This window comes from Meleagris gallopavo, chromosome 3, assembly GCF_000146605.3.
Source record: "Meleagris gallopavo isolate NT-WF06-2002-E0010 breed Aviagen turkey brand Nicholas breeding stock chromosome 3, Turkey_5.1, whole genome shotgun sequence".
Classification (NCBI taxonomy): Eukaryota; Metazoa; Chordata; class Aves; order Galliformes; family Phasianidae; genus Meleagris; species Meleagris gallopavo.
In genome coordinates, this window is record NC_015013.2 from 43,762,329 (window position 1) to 43,782,727 (window position 20,399).

General features: G+C 38.4%; 1 protein-coding gene and 1 long non-coding RNA gene across 5 annotated transcripts in view; one reads left to right on the forward strand and one right to left on the reverse strand.

Annotated features, from left to right (window-relative positions):
* LOC116216462 lies at positions 1-6,944 on the reverse strand. 2 transcript variants are annotated; one of them, XR_004159230.1, is made up of 3 exons: positions 6,864-6,944; positions 830-998; positions 1-288 (listed from the first exon to the last, which is right to left on the reverse strand). It is a non-coding gene; the product is annotated as an uncharacterized LOC116216462 (long non-coding RNA). The 2 variants fall into 2 exon arrangements; XR_004159229.1 differs by lacking the exon at positions 6,864-6,944 and having other exon boundaries at positions 830-1,379.
* Positions 6,945-8,328: 1,384 nt separating this feature from the next.
* Positions 8,329-20,399, forward strand: part of PPP4R1 (protein phosphatase 4 regulatory subunit 1) — a 48,967-nt gene continuing 36,896 nt past the window's right edge. Inside the window, exons 1-3 of one of the 3 annotated variants that reach the window (XM_019613944.2) lie at positions 8,329-8,347; positions 11,230-11,365; positions 19,672-19,778. In XM_019613944.2, coding sequence (XP_019469489.1) covers positions 11,307-11,365; positions 19,672-19,778 — 166 coding nt within the window. In that variant the 5' untranslated portion in view covers positions 8,329-8,347; positions 11,230-11,306. Of the gene's footprint in view, positions 8,348-11,229; positions 11,366-18,094; positions 18,138-19,671; positions 19,779-20,399 lie in introns of those variants that run through there. The other 2 variants (XM_019613945.2, XM_010708751.2) reach the window with 2 other exon arrangements.

Consider the following 20,399-nt stretch of genomic DNA (forward strand, 5'->3'; position numbering starts at 1 on the left):
TTTTTTTTTTTTTAATTTCTCCAGGTGAATGCATGCTTTACACCCGATGGTACATTACTCTGATAATTCCTTTAAGTATTTGCAGAGCTTAGCAAGTGGCATTTCAGTATTTTATTTCCTCAATTCCAGTGAATGTTTTGCTTCTATGCAGGTAGCTCTTGATGTCAAAAGCTATGATAGTAATTAAAGATGTTCTTTGTATCCTGTGTTCAGCCAGTGGCTTTTCCTTGTTTGGTAGTTTGAAGTTTTTCAAAAAAAGAATCTTCAGGGAGCGTTTGCTGGCTGGACCTACAGAGGGTTATAAAAGAAATTTAGTTCCTAAGTGTAAGTACTTGTTGTGAAATGCAGCTTTGTTACTTTGTTATTAGCTCTAGTGTCTTCCCCTTCTAGTGTCCGTCCCTCCCCCACCCTTCAGTTAGTAACACTCAATTGCATTTCATCCATGTAGAAATGAACGTAACACAGACCTTTGTGTAATATCTGTGAAGATTATTGTAAAAAAAAAATGGGGAAAAAATATCCATAATGGCAATGGGGTGAAGATTCCAAGTGCAAGCTTGCAAGAAGATTCCCCATCCCATCTGGCCAATGTACGAAATAAGACCGTGGTTCAGTTTCAACTGGGCTGTTGTTTAGACTGTTGCTTTCCTTTGTTTTCATCTGAAAGCTGATGTAGTATGTGCAAAGAAAGAAATGAAAATTTGGCTTTTGTTCAAATACTTGCTTAGTGCATACAAAATCAAAATAGAACAGCGTAGTAAGCTAGGTAGGTAGCATAAAATACCTTACACAAATAATTGAAAACTAAACAAGAGGAGAATGGAATTACTTATTTCTGCTGATGAATAAGAAGTTATTTATGACTCTTCCTGGATAGGTTCTCTCCCACCCGTTGATGCTTCTGCAGACTGAACCGATCATTTCAGATAGATGCCATCAGGTGTACCATGATGCTTGCTTCTTTTAAGCTGCTCATCGATGTGTGCAGGATGTGTATGCTGAAAAATAGAACCATCTGTAATTAGAATCCAGATTGTGAAATGGGATTGCTTTATTTAATTCAGGGTTGTAATTGTGATTTAAATCGATAGAGGAAAGAAATTCTGATTTAATAGCTGTATTTAGTATTGTTTTGCTTTTTTTTTTTTAAGTTTATTCTCATTGATAATTGAGAGTTGCATTTACATTCAGCTTTTGGATTTTTGACAATTGCAAGTACTATAGACATGCTTTGGTGATATAATAGCTTGACATTCAAATTCTGAAGCTTTGCTGTCATGTTGGATAACAGTGAGTGGTAGTTATTGTTTTCTGAAATCTTAGTGTTCAGTGGTTCAAAGAGAATAAGATAGCTTTGTTAACTGTAGAAAAGAGTGTAGTGGTTGGATTTTACTAGTGGATAAAACATTTCTAAAGGATTACAGGAAAAAGAAGAAAAGAAAACAAAGACAACCCAGTAAGTTTAATAGCTGTCTACTTTGAGTATTCCATTCTTTTGCATTGGTTGGAAAAGGATAGTGGGTCTTTCTAGCCTTTTTATGCAGAGAATGAATGAACCACTTATTTAGCTGAGCTGAAGTAAGTGCTCTCTGAGCATCTGCAGATGTCGAAAGCTAGTTTATCACTGACCATATATTCTTGTTCCAGGCAGACAGCAAATCAGCTGCCGTTAGCGGTGAGTTTGTATTGGTCGAATGCATTAATTGAATAATTCTATTAGGCTTCAGGAAGTGCACAACTATTTTCCCACATAGAATCTTATTTCCATTTGAAGTGTTTTAATTTCAGTTTCATTTTTGGATTTGTTTTTGGTAATGTCAGAAGATTTGTTCCCAAGAAAACTGGTGTCAGATCACAATCACAGCTTGATACTGTGTCTTAACTTCTATTTTCTTGCTGCAGATTAAACATCGTATACTGAGATAACATGCATTCTACATATTAGAATTCACCATGACTTTCCTGCAGTAATATCAGAAGCTTTTATATTGTGGTTCCTTTACCTCAGAAGAAAAATGACCAACTTTTGTTATGCTGTCACTTGTTCTTTGTAGACTGAACACCAGGTTATTCCTTGGACTTAGTTCCAGCTTTCCATATAGTTCAGCTTCCAATGTGATATTCAAGTGCTGTGTTGCAGTGCTGGCCTCTTGGTCTCCTTGGAGGCGTAGCTCTGGTGAAAGAGTGCCAAGATATTCGGAGTTACTGTGTTGGCGTTTCAGTAGTATGCAATCTTTAACCTCTCAGTTGTGAAAAATAACAAGCAGGAATTAATGGCAGATGTTCTGCATTGCTTGGAATCAGTTCTCTGGTGTGACTGACGCTCTGTTCAAATGGGAATCTAATAAGCAGTTTTCAGTGCAAATGAGGCATACGTGTTAATTCTGTTGTTTCCCCTGGAGGTCGTGTTTCAATTCTCCTGACTCTTCAGTTTATTTCTCTGCCCTTTAATGTGGTGACTGATCCTCACAGAATGTGGGAGACTCAGGTGGATGGCTGTGTCCCTGTGGAATTAGTTTTAGCAGACTCACGTAGGTAGCGGCTTGACTCTTTTTCTGGAGAAGCATCTTAGGATCTTAAAGAGGAGGAGATGATGTGAGGAAATGGTTGTTCTTGATTCAGTACGGGGTAATGAACCTTCCTGGTGCAGCTGCATATGCTTTTTTTTTCCATTACACCTAGCAGAAGATTGAAGAAGAGGCAATTTTCCAGGCTTTCAGCTTCCCAAGGTCAGCCACATCACATTTGATGTGGAAATACACTTTTCACCAACCACCTTTTATGCTCCTTTCTCTGACAGGAATCCTCAATTAAGGTTGCTGGCTCCTGGGTGTTTGTGTTGGGTTTTCTTTTGGTTTGTTTCTTCCTGATGTTTTCCTAAGGCTATAGGTGTTCTCCACCTTCTCTCTTTTCCAGCTTGACAACGGGGAAGGAGGGAGAATGTCAGGAAAGAGATGAAAGCTATCAAAGTCTTAAGATAAAGTGAGACTTTGGTGTTCACAGACTTGTTTCTGCTGACCTATTGTGGAGGTGGCAGACTGCAGAGCGATGGGGATGAAATGTGTTTTGTCTTTTCCTGTTAAGGCTTCCCCTTCGGATGTGCAGAAAGTTTTCTCTGTAAAGAGTGTAGTTGCTGCAAGAGATGGCTTGTTGCACTAGCAGATACAGATGTAACAAACAGCTTTTGCTTTGAGAGCTGGAATAACAATTCTGCCCATAGAAGAGTGAGCCAGGGGCAGCTTCTCCTGGAGGAAACCAGACCAGTAGGACTTCTCTGTCTGCTTTGGAAGGTATAGCATAAGAAAAATTAATGTGGCTTTTTCTTGGTTTGGGTGGGATATTATACTTCTTTCTGTTAATAGGGTGTTAAAACTGTGTCCAATGGACAGCTTTAAAGAAGCTTCAGTGTATGTCTGTGACTGTTTGTAAGATCAAGAATAAGAAGAGGCCAACGGCACAATAAATATGTGTCAGTCTGGGATGCAATTTTCATAAAATCTAAAAATATTAGTTAATAAAAATTTCATGCTATAGGAATGATAATGCAAACTATTGGAATGTTTTTCTCTGCTAAACAGGCCTGTTTAGGTATTTTTTTGTCTTGTTGCCATAGTGTCTAAATAGTTCCCAGATATTTGAATGTAAAAGAGACCACCTTTTCCTTCCTCTCTAGCCTGCAAGAGAAACAACTTGATTAGTCTGCAGGGATACTTGGAGTGCAAGTTTGCCTGTATGCATGTTTTATTAGAGGAAATTAATTGGGGAAAGAAAGCATTGAAATTTTTCTTTCTTTTTTTAAGAGTGACTCCAGTATATTCAGTACTACCTAACCTTTTCCTGTAGATCTCCCTTTATTATGAAGAACTGCAGAAAGAACAAACTGAGGAGTTGCAGAAAGAATTTCAACCTTGGAATGCTTGGGAAGCACAAAAGTTTCTCCCAGTAAGAGTCTCAAATTCTGTCAGAAGAAGTCTGAAGAATGTCGTTCAGGATTTTAGTGGAGGGAGGAGAAGTACAGTTAAGAAGTGCAAGGTGATATCTGTTGCAAAGCTGTATTTTATAGCTAGTGGTTGTCTGTCTATGATGGAAGTCACAAAGCTTCCCTTCTCAGTGCTTAACCTAAGTGAGCATATTTGAGTGACTTTGCTTGAAGCAGCCAAAGTAAACTATTGAATCAAGTGGAGTAGTTGGGTTTGTAGCCGATGTGTAAGAATTCATGGTTTCAGAGTATTGCAGAACTAGAACAGACCTTTAGAGTATTTGAGCCATAATGTTAGAGCATTTGAATTCTTCTGTTAGCCCAAGGTTGAAGAATACCCGGTAAGAACATGATGTTTTTCTGTGTAATAGATATTCCATTAGGGGCAGGACTTAAGCTTGTTTCCAAGCAGAGTAAGTGTGTACATCCTATGGTATAGGATGAGGCAGAGCATCTTGGCTGAAGATGAAAGCAGGTTCTCTTCATAATGCTGCAAAAGCTCTCAAACAGCCACAGAGTAGCAGTGCTACATACTTAGGGGATGGATAGCTTTGACTGCAAAAGGAACAAGAAGGTACCTTCGATTAACTTTCTTGCTTGCATTGCCAGACTTACTTCACTCCAGCGTCATTCCAGGAGTCTTAATTGCATGCAGCTTTTTGGAAACAGTTATAGATGGGGGCTTAAATAGCAGGAGACTTGGATACTGTGGTGATGGGCGTGACATGCTCCCAACAGGAAACTGTGGACAAAATATAAACTGTTGATTGTTTTAACTGGTAGCTCGGATGTCCTCCTTTTTGTGTCAGTTTCCTCTGGCTTAGCCTTTGTTGCAGGTCTGACCGTTAACCGGTAGAAGCTATATTCCGCTGCTGTGCAAATTAATGACTAGTGAGTAATAAGAGATGGAGATTTATTTTCTTTTGTTTCAGAGCAAACCAGAATTTGCAGTGCTGCTTGTGTTTGCCTCAAAGAGACGAACCTGTTTGTAGCTGCACCTGTCCTTGTTGTTTAAAGGATTTTGTATTGCCCTTTGTTTTCTCTTATGTTTAATGAGAAAGACAACTCCTTTGGCATGCTTGATAACTGTCTTTTTTTTTCTAAAGGCTTTTACTAGATGAAAATATTTTCTCAATCTGTTATGTTTAGTCTAGTGGCTCTTAAATTTGCTGTGCCATACTTGCATAAGTTCTGTGTGTAAACAGCTTAGCTGTTGGTTTTGATTCCTGTGTCTTTCTTTCATCTGCTGAATGCTCCCCTCCTGAAGCCTGTAGTCAGGCTCTATTCTGATGGGTTTGCTGTCTGTGCTTCAAGATGTTAGCAAGCTACTATAAACATGCTGTAGGAGGGCTAATGTGGTAAGCCTTGCAGTTAGCACAGTGACTTTGGGTCAGATCTGCTTTGCAATTCCTTCTTACCTTTTTCCATGCTTGTTCTCACTCTCTTCTCTTTCCTTCCCACCCTCAAACCCAAGCCCACCCTGCCTGGAGTGCAGACAGTGAGGTCTGTGCATATGGGTGTGATTTACTATGCATAGAGCAGGAGCTCAAGAGGGGGCAGCCCTTCATTTTTGAAGGGAGAGACTAGGGCTGAGACAGAAAAGGCAAAGTGTGGTTCTTATTTCTGCTAATACGGTGGCCAGACTGGAATTATCACCCACAAATCCTTTTTATCCGTTCACCAGTCTTGTATATTGCTGAGTAAAATCATACACAGTTGAAACTGGTATTTTTCTATTGATAACACTTCAGGGTAAACTTGGACTTGAAATCGGCTATGTTTTTCTGCTGTGGTACCTCAAGAGCTGGTCAGATCTCACTTTCTGGCAGTGGAATCTGTGGTTACCTATAAATGGTACCAGGCAGGTGAGGTGGTGGAACTCGCAAAACAAAGTTGCTAATATTTACTATAGCATTTAATTAATGTTATTGAAGCAGCCCAGTAGATTTGTAAATGAGGCTGAAACAGCATGACTGATGCTTTGGCCTGCAGAACTGGAGGTGGAATACAGTGCATAATAAAAGAGTAATAATTTTCTAACTGTAGGTAAATAGTGATGTTTAGCTTCTATGCTCTACTAAGAATCTCACTTGCTGTGGTGGATTTCTCTTTTCAGAACATCAAGATGCAAAATGATTCTTACAGAAAATGAGACGGAAAATAGTGTATTTACAATGTTGAAGGGCTGAGAATACTACTTGTATTCTGCAGAAATCTGACTGCAAGGTGAATTTATTCTTTCATAGAAGACAGTGATTTAGAACACACTTTGCTACAGTTGTTTTGTGGTATGATATCTGTGTTTGGGCTTGTAGAACTAATATTTTTACTTTACAGTTAAGCAGAAAAATCACTTGCTTGAGCAGAACGAGAACAAAGACCTTTCTGCATTTAATGCTATACTGACCTGAACATCCTTATGGCCTAACAAATTACCTGTACTACACTTGAATAAAAACTTACAATTTTTCTACATCTGTAACAATTGCCACAGAATCTTTAATAGATCTGGAAAATTCTTTGGGAATGCAGATGATAAAAGGAGGGATCTAGATGGAAGTCTTGAATCTTTAGAATTGCTTGTTGCTCACCTTTGAGAAGTAAAGAACCGCTCATCTTTAGAGCGCCCGTTTTCTCATTCCTGCATTTCTGTGTCAGAGTGAGGGAGGTTATGTTTCTGCTGTGGAGCTCATAGCAGATACAGAAGACTATGAGAAACTTTGCTGCTGAGCAGTCTTTAGTAGAAAGTCATTCATGTATTGCTAAATAAAAAAAGTAGTTATTTTTTCAGACATGATCTTTTGCGTCTGTCTGTAAAGATGCAGTATATATGTAAGTTCTTTGTGATAGGTACTGTGAAGATGAGATGCAGAATAGAAATTACCTCATTTGAAAATAGGCCCACAGGCCACAGTCTGAAGGGGGTCGAGTTGTAAAGAGACTTCCCATTGTGTCTGACTTCTCAGCCAAACTTGTCACTGGTTGACAAAGCACCTCTTAGCTGTCTCGCAAAGTGGCTTCATGGTCCATGGTAATAGCTGTGGCAAATAATTGTTGCGTCCCTGCTATAAACCAGAGAACTTAAGGCAGTTATGTCTTACTGTATTCTTGATGTAGCATGCACCAGATGCAAGACTGAGACAAGCCTTAAACGTATGCAGAAGACTTCTAAAGAAATGATCAGTTGGGAAAACAAGAACAGGGAGAAGTTATTTGGCTTGTGTCATGCAGCAGCTCAGTGGTAGTCAGATACTGAGACAAAATCCAGTGCTGATTTGAAGAGCAGTTTGCAAGGTACTTATTAGAAACCCAAACCATCAGATATGTTAATGCATTTATACATTTTGCACTACTTCGTTTCTTGTGTAGATAGAAAGTAGCATTATTGTGATTGATTTTCACACCGGTCCTTACCCCACCACCATTAGTAGCTTTGAACTAATGGGACAGGATTTTTTTTTTTTTTTCAAAACTCCTAATCTCTTTCAGTTCTGTTGCTTTCAGAAGTTAATAGGAACACGTGAGGCCAGATTCAGAGTTACTTAGGCACTCAACTTGCATTAACTTCAGTTGATTCAGTGGTGGATTGTAGCTTGAAGGCCTTCTGAGCATTTGGTCTTGGTGTCCTGGTACTCGCTTGAAAAGGTGGAGAAAAATGGAAAAGTGACCTATAGTTTTGTGACCTATAGTTTCTCTGCATAAGGAATGGAAAGCTCTGTTGCTTAGCATGCATTCTGAAGTAGCAATGAATCTGAACGTTCAACATTTGAGCAAGCCAAAACATGTATTCAAGCTGTTTTTTGTGTGTTTGTGAAGTATATAGCACAAAAGGTACTGTGTGCTTGGGTGAGTGCTCAGAGTTGCATGGAAAGTAGAGGAGTGCTGAAGAGGCAGTATTAACATTTGGTTAAGCCTTTTAGACACCTTTCTGGATGTATAATCAATGAGTATTTATAATCAATGAATATTAAGACATTATAATTATGAAATAAAAGAGTTAGGCAAAGCAGATTATAATAACAAACAGAGAATAGATAGAAAGGTTACCCATATCCTGGGCTCACTTACCAAACTCCAGCAGAGTGGATCTCCAGAAGAGATCCTTCCCTGGTGGCAGTCAGCTCTTAAATGGGTCCAGGAGAGGTGGAGCCAGGCTCCACCCCTTCCGGCAGCACAGGAGAATTGCCTTCACCTGTGCTCCCGTGGCTGACTCACTGCTCGCCTCAGGTGATCAATCAGAGGTTCAGGCCATGACTCAGCAGTTCCTATACACTGGATTAACCTTCGAGTGTAGAGGACTGATGCTCCTTTTAGCTTGCCTGAATCAGCGTCTTGATGGTGAGATTGAAAAAGGATACGTAAGATAAGGTAACGGTACTTTTTGTAACTATTGTCTGTTCATGCAGGGATTGATGCTTTTCTCCCCAGTTGATATTAGTGTTGCTTTTATTAGGATGCTGCTGTTTGTACAATCTCCTCTGTGAAGAAAAGCTGAGATGCTGGCACTGAGTAATGTTGCTCAGTATCTGTAGCAAAGACACATCAGACCTATTGTAGCACTGAACTGTGTTTTACACTGCAGTGGCAAATCCATACATCTTGTTCTTTGTTTGAACTAGTGTGAGATCTCAAAGAAATGAATTGGAAACAATTACTCATTTGTTTACCATTGATATTTCTGAAAGAGAGTGGTTTCAGCAGTTTGTTTGACTTAGATGGTTTCACCGGGCAAAATGTATGAGAACATTCAGATCACTAAATAAAAGGCACCAGATATCCAGCCAGCTGTGCTGCATGTTTATGTAAGACGTACACAGATTGAGCCATCTTCATGCTCTGTAGCAGCTAAGATGATATCTTTGTTAACCCACTGTAGGAGTATTAGACAAGAATTAATGAGAAGGGAAAAGGAAACACTGAATGCAAAGTTGAAGTTGAGGGCAGAGGAACTAAAACTGATGAAGGCTGGTATAAGGGTTGGCATATTTTTTTCATTGATGCATTTGATAGCTAACAAAATAATTCCATAGGTGACTATATTTGTAATATTTTCCTCAGTTTATGCTTTGAAACGTATGGTCTGATCTACAGACCTTAAAATAGGAATGTAAAGTCCTGTTATAAAATTATTTTCATTTGATTATAAAAGTGATGCTCTTCCCACCAGTTGGTTACGTCGCAGCTGAACTGTGTTCATTTAGGTCTGTTAAGAAATTGATCAGAGTGCAGTGGTTTGGCTCCCTAGTGAAGGATACAATTATAATGATATTTAAAAAAAAAAAAGGAGAATGCAGTTCATTTTCTGCAGTGGGGAATATGGAATATACATCTGACTTAATTCATGTATGGATGCCACAGAACGTGTTTTGTCCTTCAAAAGTCCATCTGTGAGAGTAGGATCTCACGTTCAGCAGTGAGGTAGGTCTCTGTGAGAAAGGTGTGGGCATAGCTGTCTTGGCCTAACTAACACAGGAAAACTTCTGCTTTCAATTGAATTGATGAGTTGAATTTACATCTGTGGAATGGTGCAACCTGTTCCTTGTTAACTTACCTGCTATAAAAACCTAACCTGCTGCATGAGTGCATTTTTACCTTGCCTCACCTTTTCCTGTGATAACCGATCCAAACAAAAAGCCCTGACACATGGGAAACAAAACAAAACCCACAAACCTGAACCCTGTGCCTCAGTCTCCTAAGGTCTGGGCAAACAGAAGTTCAAACAGTTGTGTAAACCTTGGGTTGCCAAGTGCTTTCCTTTTTTGCTGCAACAGCTTTATGCAACTGACCTTTTTTTGAGCCTTCTCCTCCTCCCTCCCCCAGCCTCAGCAGTTTGTTATCCCTTGCCTTAGGCATATCCAAGAGCACTACTTTGTGTCCCCAGACTGCCCTGCTGTCTACTTTGCCTTTCACAGCTCCTAGCTTGCTTTCTTCCTTGCTCCTATTTTTTAAGTTTGAATTTGTAAGATTCTTTAAGAAGTACCATTAATGTACCCTTCTCTTTTCCCCACAATTTTTTTGTCTCATTTTGATTAAATATTTTATGTGCTATCAGCAACTGCACAATTAGGGCCTTCATCCAAGGATTTATTTATGAGCAATTGAACAGTGTCCGTTGATTCTCAGCATAGAAGGTGGGAGAACTGTTTTGCTGGTAAAGTGATGCTATTAACTCAGTTTATCTATAAAAATATTACTGTTGTAGAGAACTTTGGTTGTTAGATCTTTTGACATTTGAAATATAACAAGGAAGGCATTTAGCAAATGGTACCCATTTATATATTCAGAATGTCAAACACAGAAATTAATCATACAATATCTGATAACCAGTTTACATAATGCAGTATAACTGTATGAAACTCCTTTTCTCCGTTTGTTGGACTTCTACATTGATGGTATCTGTTTATATTTGTTGATTTTTCCATAAGCTTTTCAGGTAGACTTGGCCAGACTGAAGAATAGTTGTGGTGTGCTGCAGTATTATATTTTCAGGAGTAAAGTGACCTGGGGTAGTTGTTGCAACTAAGCAATTGTAGCTGCAGTTTTTGCAGATTTGTGTTGTATTTGCAGGGTGTGTTTGTTGCAGGACTGCATGTTTGAGTAGTTTAGAGGGCATTTGGAAGCTAAAAATGGTAGCATTTTGAAGTCCCAATTTCAAGTAGCTCTGCAGAGCAGGCATGGACCTCTTTTATGTTTCATTGTGGTTTCTGTTAATGTGAAGTTGCTTTTTGATGAGCTGGTTAGTAATTATGCAGCAGGTGAACTTTGGTAGTCAGATATAACAACACACATCTGAACATTTAAATGTGCTTAATTGATTGATTTTTTTTTAAAAAAAACTTCTTCTGTTAGATGACATTGTATTAACTTCTTATCTCTGGACTAATTGCACCTATGATTTTAGGCTATATGTTCAAAAAGCTGAAAGTCACTTGCCTGATAAAAAATGTGAGGTATATAGAATACTTGTGGTTAGATTAAAACAGCCTGAACCGTGAATGTTTAGTGATACATCGTGTTTGGGTATTTAGAGAAAATCACTCAAAATTCATTTAATCCTATTTGTAGGTAATAACTTTTGTCTAGAAAAAGCCTTCTGGGGTTTGGGTAAGCTAGGGAAGTGATTTAGTGTGATTAGTAAACGCATTGTCATGGGAGCCTAGCCTAGAATTCTGTATTTCAGACCAACAACAGACATCATTTTAGTATTAAACTACTGTGATTATAAGGAGTATTTCTGATGTCTCTGATAGTTGGTGTGGATGACTACAGCTCAGAGTCTGATGTGATTATTATACCTTCAGCCCTGGACTTTGTCTCACAAGATGAAATGTTGACGCCTTTGGGAAGACTGGACAAGTACGCTGCAAGTGAGAACATATTTAACAGGTATGCTTTTTTAATGTTCTGTCTGGCTAACAATATGCAAAACCATTCATCTCATTCAAATCTGATTGAAGCTAATTTGCACGAAATACAAATAATAACTATTTTTTAAAAACATACCTAAGAATTCTCCACTTTCCACTCTTCCTTTAGTTTACTGATGCTCCTTCTACTTAGAGCAAAATAATCTTGGTGACAAAAAATGTTTGCTATTTGCTCCTAATACTGTAGTTTTATTTTCCCCTTTTTATTTTGGTTATGCCATTAACCTAATACTTCACTTTAGCAGCACGGGTGTTGTAGAATATTTCACAAGCCTGCATACACAAACACTACCATGGGATCTAGAAGTTCAAAATCAACATTTACTAACATTTAATCATAGCTGAAGACTTAGAAGATCATGGAAATGTATACAATATACTAAGGTTGACATTTTCTGGTGTTTTATTTTAACAGAGTTTAGTTTGGACTCCAGGAACATCTTTATTAAAGCATGCTTACTTTTATGTTGAATTCTCTAATTTAGTAATGTATGGAACATAACTCTATGATCAGCCACCCTGTAGACTAACCTCTCTATTTTATTATTTGTGACCCCTGTTCTGTAAGGATTTAACCATGTTCTTAACTTCAGTCATGTGAAGTGTACTTAAAATTCCATACTCCATATGTAAACATACCCCAGTTTGGAATCTTGGTTTGTTTTCCTTCTGATTTAACTGAATTTAACAAATGTGTTCTGATTTCTCTTATAGCCTGCATAAATTTATATAAATTAGTTCTGAAAAGCCTGATTTTTAAAGTTTTCTGTTTTCTTGGAAATTGCAAGTTTGTTGTATTTTTCATTGTCAGGCACAAGGGATGTTTGTTTTTCCAGTTTCTTGGGGAGGAAAGGAAAAGGAGATAACCTTTTACACCTATAAATTAAATACCTGTAATAAAAGCCGGTAGGGTGGAGAACAAACTCAGAAACTAAAGTTATGTCTTCAATTTTAAACAAGAATAGGAGTCTTAATGCTATACTGGATGTGAGGCATGCATAAGCTTAAGCTTAAGACTTTAAAATCTTTTTGATGATATTGTCCAGCTCTGTGCATCCTCTGCTTGCTTAAGTTTTTCTGCAGGGGAAAATGGGTAGAATAAATAAATCTTTTCTTGTTTTTTGTTTTTTGCTGGTAAAAGCATGTTGGTTGATGCTTCATAAGGTCTAGGTGCTTTATGTGGTACAAGAAAATATAGAAAATTGCATGTTATAGTGATAAGACCGAGTAGCAGGTAAATGTGAATGATTACAGACAGTTTGTGATGATTTAGCATCAGTCTGAGAAAATATTGGAGACATTTTTGCTAGACAGAGGTGAAATGGAGTGCTTCATAGGCAAAAGATTGGCTTAAATGTAGCTTAATTTATGGCTCATTAAAATGGTATAATCACATCCAATTACCCAAGCGTAGGTTCAGATTTTGTTATACCATGATTGAGTTAATAAAACCATGTTTCTGTGACAAACTTCCATGTGTGTTCAAGCTTCAAGTTGTAGATGCCCAAGGTTAGTGATTGAGCATGGATAAATTTGGATAAGATTTTTTTTCTTCAATTAAACTGATGAATTCCCTTTTAGTGTTCTTAAAAAGGAAAAATAAGTTTGTCTGTGCCATTTTAAGTATTCTTTCTTTTTTCATTTGTTTTTATAGTCATTTTGTCTGATTAGTCATCTGCATATGTATCACATTTGCAGCGTATGATGCTACTGAATGAATAACTGAAATTGTTTTTGCTGATCACTGCAAAAGCCTCGTCTCCTTTGAGTCAGTTCTGAGCACTTGTGATTTCTTAGTTGGTGTCTGAGGGTCAGAGTGGTTGCTTTAAGATGGAAATTGGTCTGTTTGGATCCTAAGACGTATTAGTAGATAAAACCTAAATTTGCAAAGAGAAGTTGCCTCTTTATTTAAATAATGTGTAGCTTCTACAAGATGACCTGAAAAAAAGAGAGTAAGATGGGGAATTCTCTACCAGCTTTCTCAACAGTGGGAGTGGATGCTGTAATGATTTTTGGCATGTTGTGATCTACATCCCCACTGTTTATAAGGATTTTCCTATGTTTGTTGTCAATAACTTGTTTCTCAAGGAAGGCTCAGAACTGTGCCACAATCACCAGTAGATCTGTTTGAGTGGCAAGATGGTACCTGACCAGATCCTTTTTGTTTCATCAGCCTAGTCTTAATTTAAAGAATTACTGTTGCTCTTTCTCTTCAAACCAAAGCAGATTTTGGCAGCAGACTTTTATCAGTATTATCAGTCCTGGCTATTGGTATAGATACTGTTAAGTCATCTTCTTAGCTTGCTGCTTTCTGTTCTGAAGTACTTCTTTGTTTTTCCCTTAGAGAATATTACATAAGAAGTTGCAAAAGAGTTCTGTTGTGTGCTTGTACTGGGGTCCTAGCAGAGCCTATCTACTGGCTGGAATTTCAGCTGCAAGAAGGAACGAGGGAGCAGAAGAGCAGGATATATGATAGATTTCAATAAAAGATTATTTGCAGCACAGATAAAAACTAAATGGAAGCAAACTAAAATGGAAATTCTATTGGAACAGTACTGCTTGTGACAGAATGTGGAAGTCTGGAAATGCTCTGTCTCATCTCTGCAGACATCTGTGACACATCTAAATCCCAGAAGTGGTGATAGTGTCTTTAGGATGTTTCAGGATGCTTTTAGATTATCTAATATGGTCTGTAGAAGGCAGCCTTCTTGCTTTCTAGACTCCAGGTGGTAGAGAGATAGGCATCAGAAAGATTTTGTTTTTTTTGTATTGTATAAGGCAATTAATTATTTCAGTGTGATTATGTTGTTCCTGACTCCAACATCTGCGATGCCCATTTTGATTTTCTATTTTTGTGATTCTGCAAGAGATCTAGAAATTTTAGAATACATGCTCTGTTATGGAATGAGGCTTTTTCTGAGCTGAGGAGTCAATTTATTTCCAAGGAATTAAGCATAGTTGTTAAATGTTACAGATCAGTATCTCAAAGTCATGTTGCAAGCCTTTCCAATTCTCTTTTGAAGCGCCAACAACATAATTTCATCATGTATTTTAAAAATTACAATTGGCATGCAGGAGGTATCCCCACTGAGACAGGAAGCTGTTTTCATCTCTTGGTGCTGTTCTACATATCATAAGTCTTTGAAAGAGAGAGCCTTCCATAAGCTTAAGACAGATCTCCCTGGTAAACGTGGTCTGATAGTCATAAGACAAGGGGAGGTCGTTTCAAACTAAAAGAGGGGAGATTTAGCTTGGATGTTAGGCAGATGTTCTTTACTCAGAGAGTGGTGAGGCGCTGGCACAGCTGCCCAGAGAAGCTGTGGTGCCCCATCCCTGGAGGCACTCAAGGCCAGGTTGGATGGGGCCTGGGCAGCTGAGCTGCTGGGGGCAGCCCTGCCCATGGCAGAGGGTGGGGCGGGGTGGGCTTTAATGTCCCTTCTCATACAAGCTGTTCTATGATTCAATTACCTTGCCTTATTTAGATAGTCAAGAAGCTGATTCAGAACTTGGTTATCTACATCTGCCCTCTTTTTTTCTTACCCACTTCCTCTCTTCTCTTTGCAGCCTAGCCCAGTGTAAACTTTCTCTTTTCTGCTTTTTTTTGGTGAGTGCTAACAATAAGGAAATGCCAAACTGATGCTAAAGGTGTGCAGGTGAAATTGTAATGCCATTCATCTTGACAAGGTTGTTTCTCAAAGAGCTTGTCATTGTGGGATGCATTAGATTATTTCATCTAATTTCTGGCTGCTTCTTTCCTTGGTCTTCCTGGTCTTACCATGTGTCACAATAAAATTTAGTAAGAAAGAAACAAACCCCAAAACACAGAGTTGCAGATACATACATACCAAAGAAAAATTACTCAAGTTTAACTTAGCTTAGAAGTGTGCATTAAAATCCTATATACCTGGCAATCAAGCATCAGAGTTTTTTCAAAGCACTAAGAAAAGTCTTAATTAATTCGACAGTACTCCTGATATTTATAACAACAAATGTGCGTCTATCCTTGCTTTTTAAGAAAAGTACGAAGATGATGATTTTTAAATTAGGAGTTGATTCAGAATAGCTTTTGAGATTGCTTGGGGGAAGAGCACCAAGCTAAGTTATTACTACCGATACTCATGTATGTATGACAAGTCCTCAGATCTTGATTTAGGACTTGTCTGAAAATGGGCAAAGAGTTTATTTTTTAAGGGTATGCTTACTAGCTAAGTGCACCTATTATGGAGATGAACTCTTGTCATTTAAATTCTGTAGTAGAAATGTTTTGGAGGGCTAATAACTGTGGTTGATACACAGTAATTACACCTCTTACAACTCCCAGTATGGATTCCAAATAAGGTCAGTGTATGAAAGGGAATTGAATGAGGCGTGCAGAAGTATTTATAGCTACTCTTGGAATATATCATTGTATATTCCAATTATGTCCTTGTGCACAGTCTTGAAAAATCTGTGTCCTGCGCATGGATATAAAGGCAGAGTGTAATCTATCCCCATTTTCTTCTGCTAGTCACAGAGAAGTAGTGCCTACAAATACTCTAATTGCAAGTCCATCAACTTTTCAAGTGTTGTGAGGGCTCTTCCCACGTTGGTGATAAAAAAAAATCTTAAACAAATGAAGTTGAACTTTGCTGATTGTCTTCCACTTTTGCACATAAAGGCTAAAGCACTTGTACTTCGTGCCTTTGGTCTTTGCCCTTTTTTTGGCCAGTAACCTATTTAAAGAATAAATAGACACACTGCTGTCTAGGAGACAGTCATATGATGAAAAAATGTATGGTGAATAAAAAATTTTGAGAGTTTACCAATGTAGTGTTAATGATCTGAAGCTAAACTTGGCAGGACAGCTCGTAAGTCTCTGCACCTGGAGTAATCAGGTACTACAAGTGGAAAGATGCAATTCTATTAATTTTTGCAGTAAAGAAAATTTGGCTGGCACTGAGAACTTGAAAGGGTTCTTGGTGGACGTTGGTATCTTATTAGAGGTAATCACTGCCCAAACCCTAGCAGGAGAGAAATGGCACAAAATTATTATTGCTAGTCCTATAGGTCATGTCCTGATAACCAGGGATTTAACACGTAGTAACAGAATGCCATTGAGAACCCTTATGTTGTTGTACGTGCAGTCATTTGTGTCATATTTGAAGGAGTCTGATTCCCTGTTAGATTTCAGTCTATGGAGAGTTGTTATTATCTCTAGAGAAAAACTCTTCCTCCTTTCCTTGTCACAAAAGGTATCTCCTTGCCTTTGTTGAAGATGGAATGTGTTCCCTTGTTTTTTGCCTTTGCATCTGTATTTAGACCAGACTGGTTATCCTTCAGAGACATCTGTTCCAGTTTCACAAGTGCTCTCCTGCTACTCACCTGGCAGTTGCTGGGCAGGTACCACTAGACCTATGTTATGTTACTATGCATTGATAGTTCTTTGCAGTTGTCTGCTGTATGCTTTTTGTAGCTAGACTACCAGTGTTTGCACGAGGAGGAAATCGGACTGCTAGGGCACCAGGGACCCTTCCTTACTCTCTGCTCTCCAGCAAACAGAGCATGTTGAAGTGTTTGCAGGGCACCAGTCATTCCTCATTAGTTGCCAACATGCTGGCTCTTGGCCTGTGACAAATGTGAAGTAGGTTTAGCTCTATGTCCTGTAGTTTGTGCTTTGGAAGCACATGAATAATTTTGACAGATTGTCAGGGTAGTGGCAGAACTAAATCAAAACCTATGATATTTAAGGGGATGTGAGTGGATACCATCTTCCGGAACACTGGACAGATGGAGTTGAAGATTACCCTGTTATTATTGGCTGCCAACCAAATTGCATTTTGTAGAAGTGAGCCTAGCTTGCCCTTTTGCCTTTTGTCCTGATGCTTTTCTCCTGAATCTCCTAAAACCAAAAATGAATGCATTGATTCTTTTATGAACTCCAGTGAGACGTACCACCTGGATGCAGATGGGAGTTATCTTCTACCTTCAGTCCATGGAAAAAGTTGAATGTCATTTTGTGTGGGTTTAATAAGTAAGTCATATCTGTTTCAAGCTAGGATTTGTGTTTCCATCTCTTCTGAAAATTTGTGACTCTCACTTTACAGGGTGGCTACTTCTGCATAACCATCTATCCAACTCACAGGAGCTAGCGCTGGCTTATAGCCACCACAGTTCAGAATACTGCTAACAAAGCTCTATGAGGTGATGAGTCTTCACAGATCTCCCAGTATGCTAGGAACCGTTCTGTAGTTTCCAAGAGCCAGGTGTGATATAGCACTGTTTACTGTGGTTCATTACTTGCTGAAACTGTTTTTCTATTTCTGAGTCCTGTCCCTCCTTGCTGGGATAGGTAGAATATTCTCTAAGTGCAAATGCAAGTTAAAGATCCAGGGTCTGTTGTTGCACCAGATAGATTGGATGTTGTCTTAAATAGATTAAAAATATGCAAGAAAGCTGTATCTGGAATAGAGAAGGTGCTTTAGGTGATAAGAGCTTTATAGCTCTTCTGGATCACTAGGATAAAAGGATATTGACAATGTACTTGATTGGATTGTTGTTGCATCTGTATCAGTAGGCACAAAATTCCAACACATCGGATCACTTGTCATGTCTCTTGCTTTCTGAGATAACATTTAATTTGTGGGAGAGAGATGCATCCAGGCAGGCTGATGTATGAAATCTACTTCATATGTTCCTCTTCTCTTTTCAGAGCTGTCCAGCCCTTTAAAAGACCAAGTCAACTCTGCTTCTAGGTTAGTGTGTCACATAGTGTTTCCCTCTGTTAGGATTCTGATAGCTCAACTTCCAACTGAAAATCAAGATCTCTGTGTAGAGATGTGGCACTTCTACTGAGTTGAAAGTTGAAAAGAGTGAGGAAAAGGAAATTTCTTAAAAGAGTATTTTTGCAATTGGTTTTATTTTTTCTTTAGGGAATTTTGTTCATCTGCTGATAAAACAGTTTTAATTTAAAATAGTTTTGCGAGTGACCGATGTGAAGCATTTAAATTTGGGAAAACGTAAATGTTTACTTAACTTTAGGAATTCATGAATGCCTCCTGCTTTTCTTCGATTGCATAGAACTAAAAAGCTCTCAGGTTTTCCCCATACACTAGGAATGTAACCATCTCTGGCAACTGTTCACATTCACCATTTGTTGCGATCAAATCTATGCTTCTGCTCCTGTTCACAACACTCCTGTTTTTCAACAGTGCTTATATCTAGACTGTATCCTAATAGTGTTTCTGTTGGCCCATTCTGGAACTATTTGGCACTTGACCCTTGCTGCATTAGCATTTTAATAAACAGCTCGGGCAATACAAGAGCTAGCAGCATGTTGGACAGTGTTACCTGGCCCATTTCATTGTTGGAATAATCCTGCTAGCTCTCTGATGTTCAACCCACAGAGCCACACAGAGTGAAATCCAGCTAGAGATAGTCATACGCCATTGCAGGCTGTTGTTGAGAAAGAAGGTTACTTGCTGTGCTGTCAGCTGTACTGTTTAAAAACTCAGGGTTTAGGGCTCTCTAGGTAGCTGAAGGGTATGACTTCGTAACCTAGACTGCAACAGACCCCTACCAGAATGAACACTCAAATTTGGCTGCATCGCTTGGAAGATAACCCTTAGAAAAATTTCTTGTGAATTAGAAGTAACTGAAATGATGTTTCAGATTGGTTTTGTTTCCTTTGTGGACCTCTCTTAACGTCTATCCCAAGTGCACATGTCCCAGGCATTTGCTTCTGTTCTTTTTATCATCACAGAATATACCCACTACTCTATATTGAATCTGAATCAAGTTTACCCTTTAAAGGCCATCACTACTTTGAAAATCTTCAGCTTAAGTGTTCACAGTTTGTTTATGAAGATAAATTCATAATTGTGTTTAAAACTTCTAAGAATATCTATCTTTTTGTTTCGCTTTTTAAGAAACAAGTGAGGGAATTCAGAGGTGAGGATGGAAGGTTGTTGCTGACTTAAGATCTGGTTTGCTCGTTTGTCAGATTTTACCATTTTTTAAATTTGTGACTGGTTTCTTTTATCCTTGTAAGCTCTAGGGATGTATATATGTGTATATAAATGCTATGGTTGAAGTTAAAGATTTAAGATAAATCTTAAAGATTATGCTGAATATTGGAATAAAGAATTCCCAAAGCAGTGCTAACTGAATTTATTGAGTTGAAAGTAAATCTATGTGAAATTTTACTGTTTGGTTTAAGAAACCTGTATGATTTGGCTATGTTTCTGGATACAAATAATGCTATTTTTTAAAATCTTTCCTGTAAACTAGGCAAATGGTGGCACGAAGTTTACTGGACACTTTGAAGGAAGTCAGTGATGATGAGAGAGATTGTATTGCTGTGTTGGAGAGAATCAGCAGATTAGCTGATGATTCAGGTAGGTAGCATTAAATATGTTACTGGGTTAATGAAGAAATACCAGAATTGCTGAAGTTGGACCAATGTCTTCTCTATCTTCTTCAGTATTCAGACTAGGTTTCTGTAGAATGTAATAAAATGCTGTAAAGTTGCATTTGTCTGAATCATCCCCCCAGAGACAACTTTTTTCCTTGCTCTTCAACAGAATTGAACTTCTTCAATGTGTGGAACTACCACTTCCCATTGGTATATTTCAAAATAATTTGTAGTGTACTTTGGCTACTCAGCAAATCTACACGTTAATCTTAGATTTGTAGATAAAGATGAATTTATTTCTTTGAAAAGAATCTTGCAAAGCATCTGTGCAAAACTCCTATTAGTTCTGACAAAATTTGAATGCTGAAGTTATTCCCTTGCTTCCTTTTGAGGAATTAGTAGTGAAGACTCAAGAGAGGCAGCAGGAGCAGGAAGGTGATTGTTGCCCCCTGTACTCAGCTCTGGTGAGGCTATACCTTGAGTTCTGTGTTTGGTTTTGGGCCCCTCATTGCAAGAAAGACATTGAAGCCCTGGAGCATGTCCATAGAAAGACAAAGAAGATATGAAGGGTCTGGAGCACAAGTCTTAGACAGCAGCTGAGGGA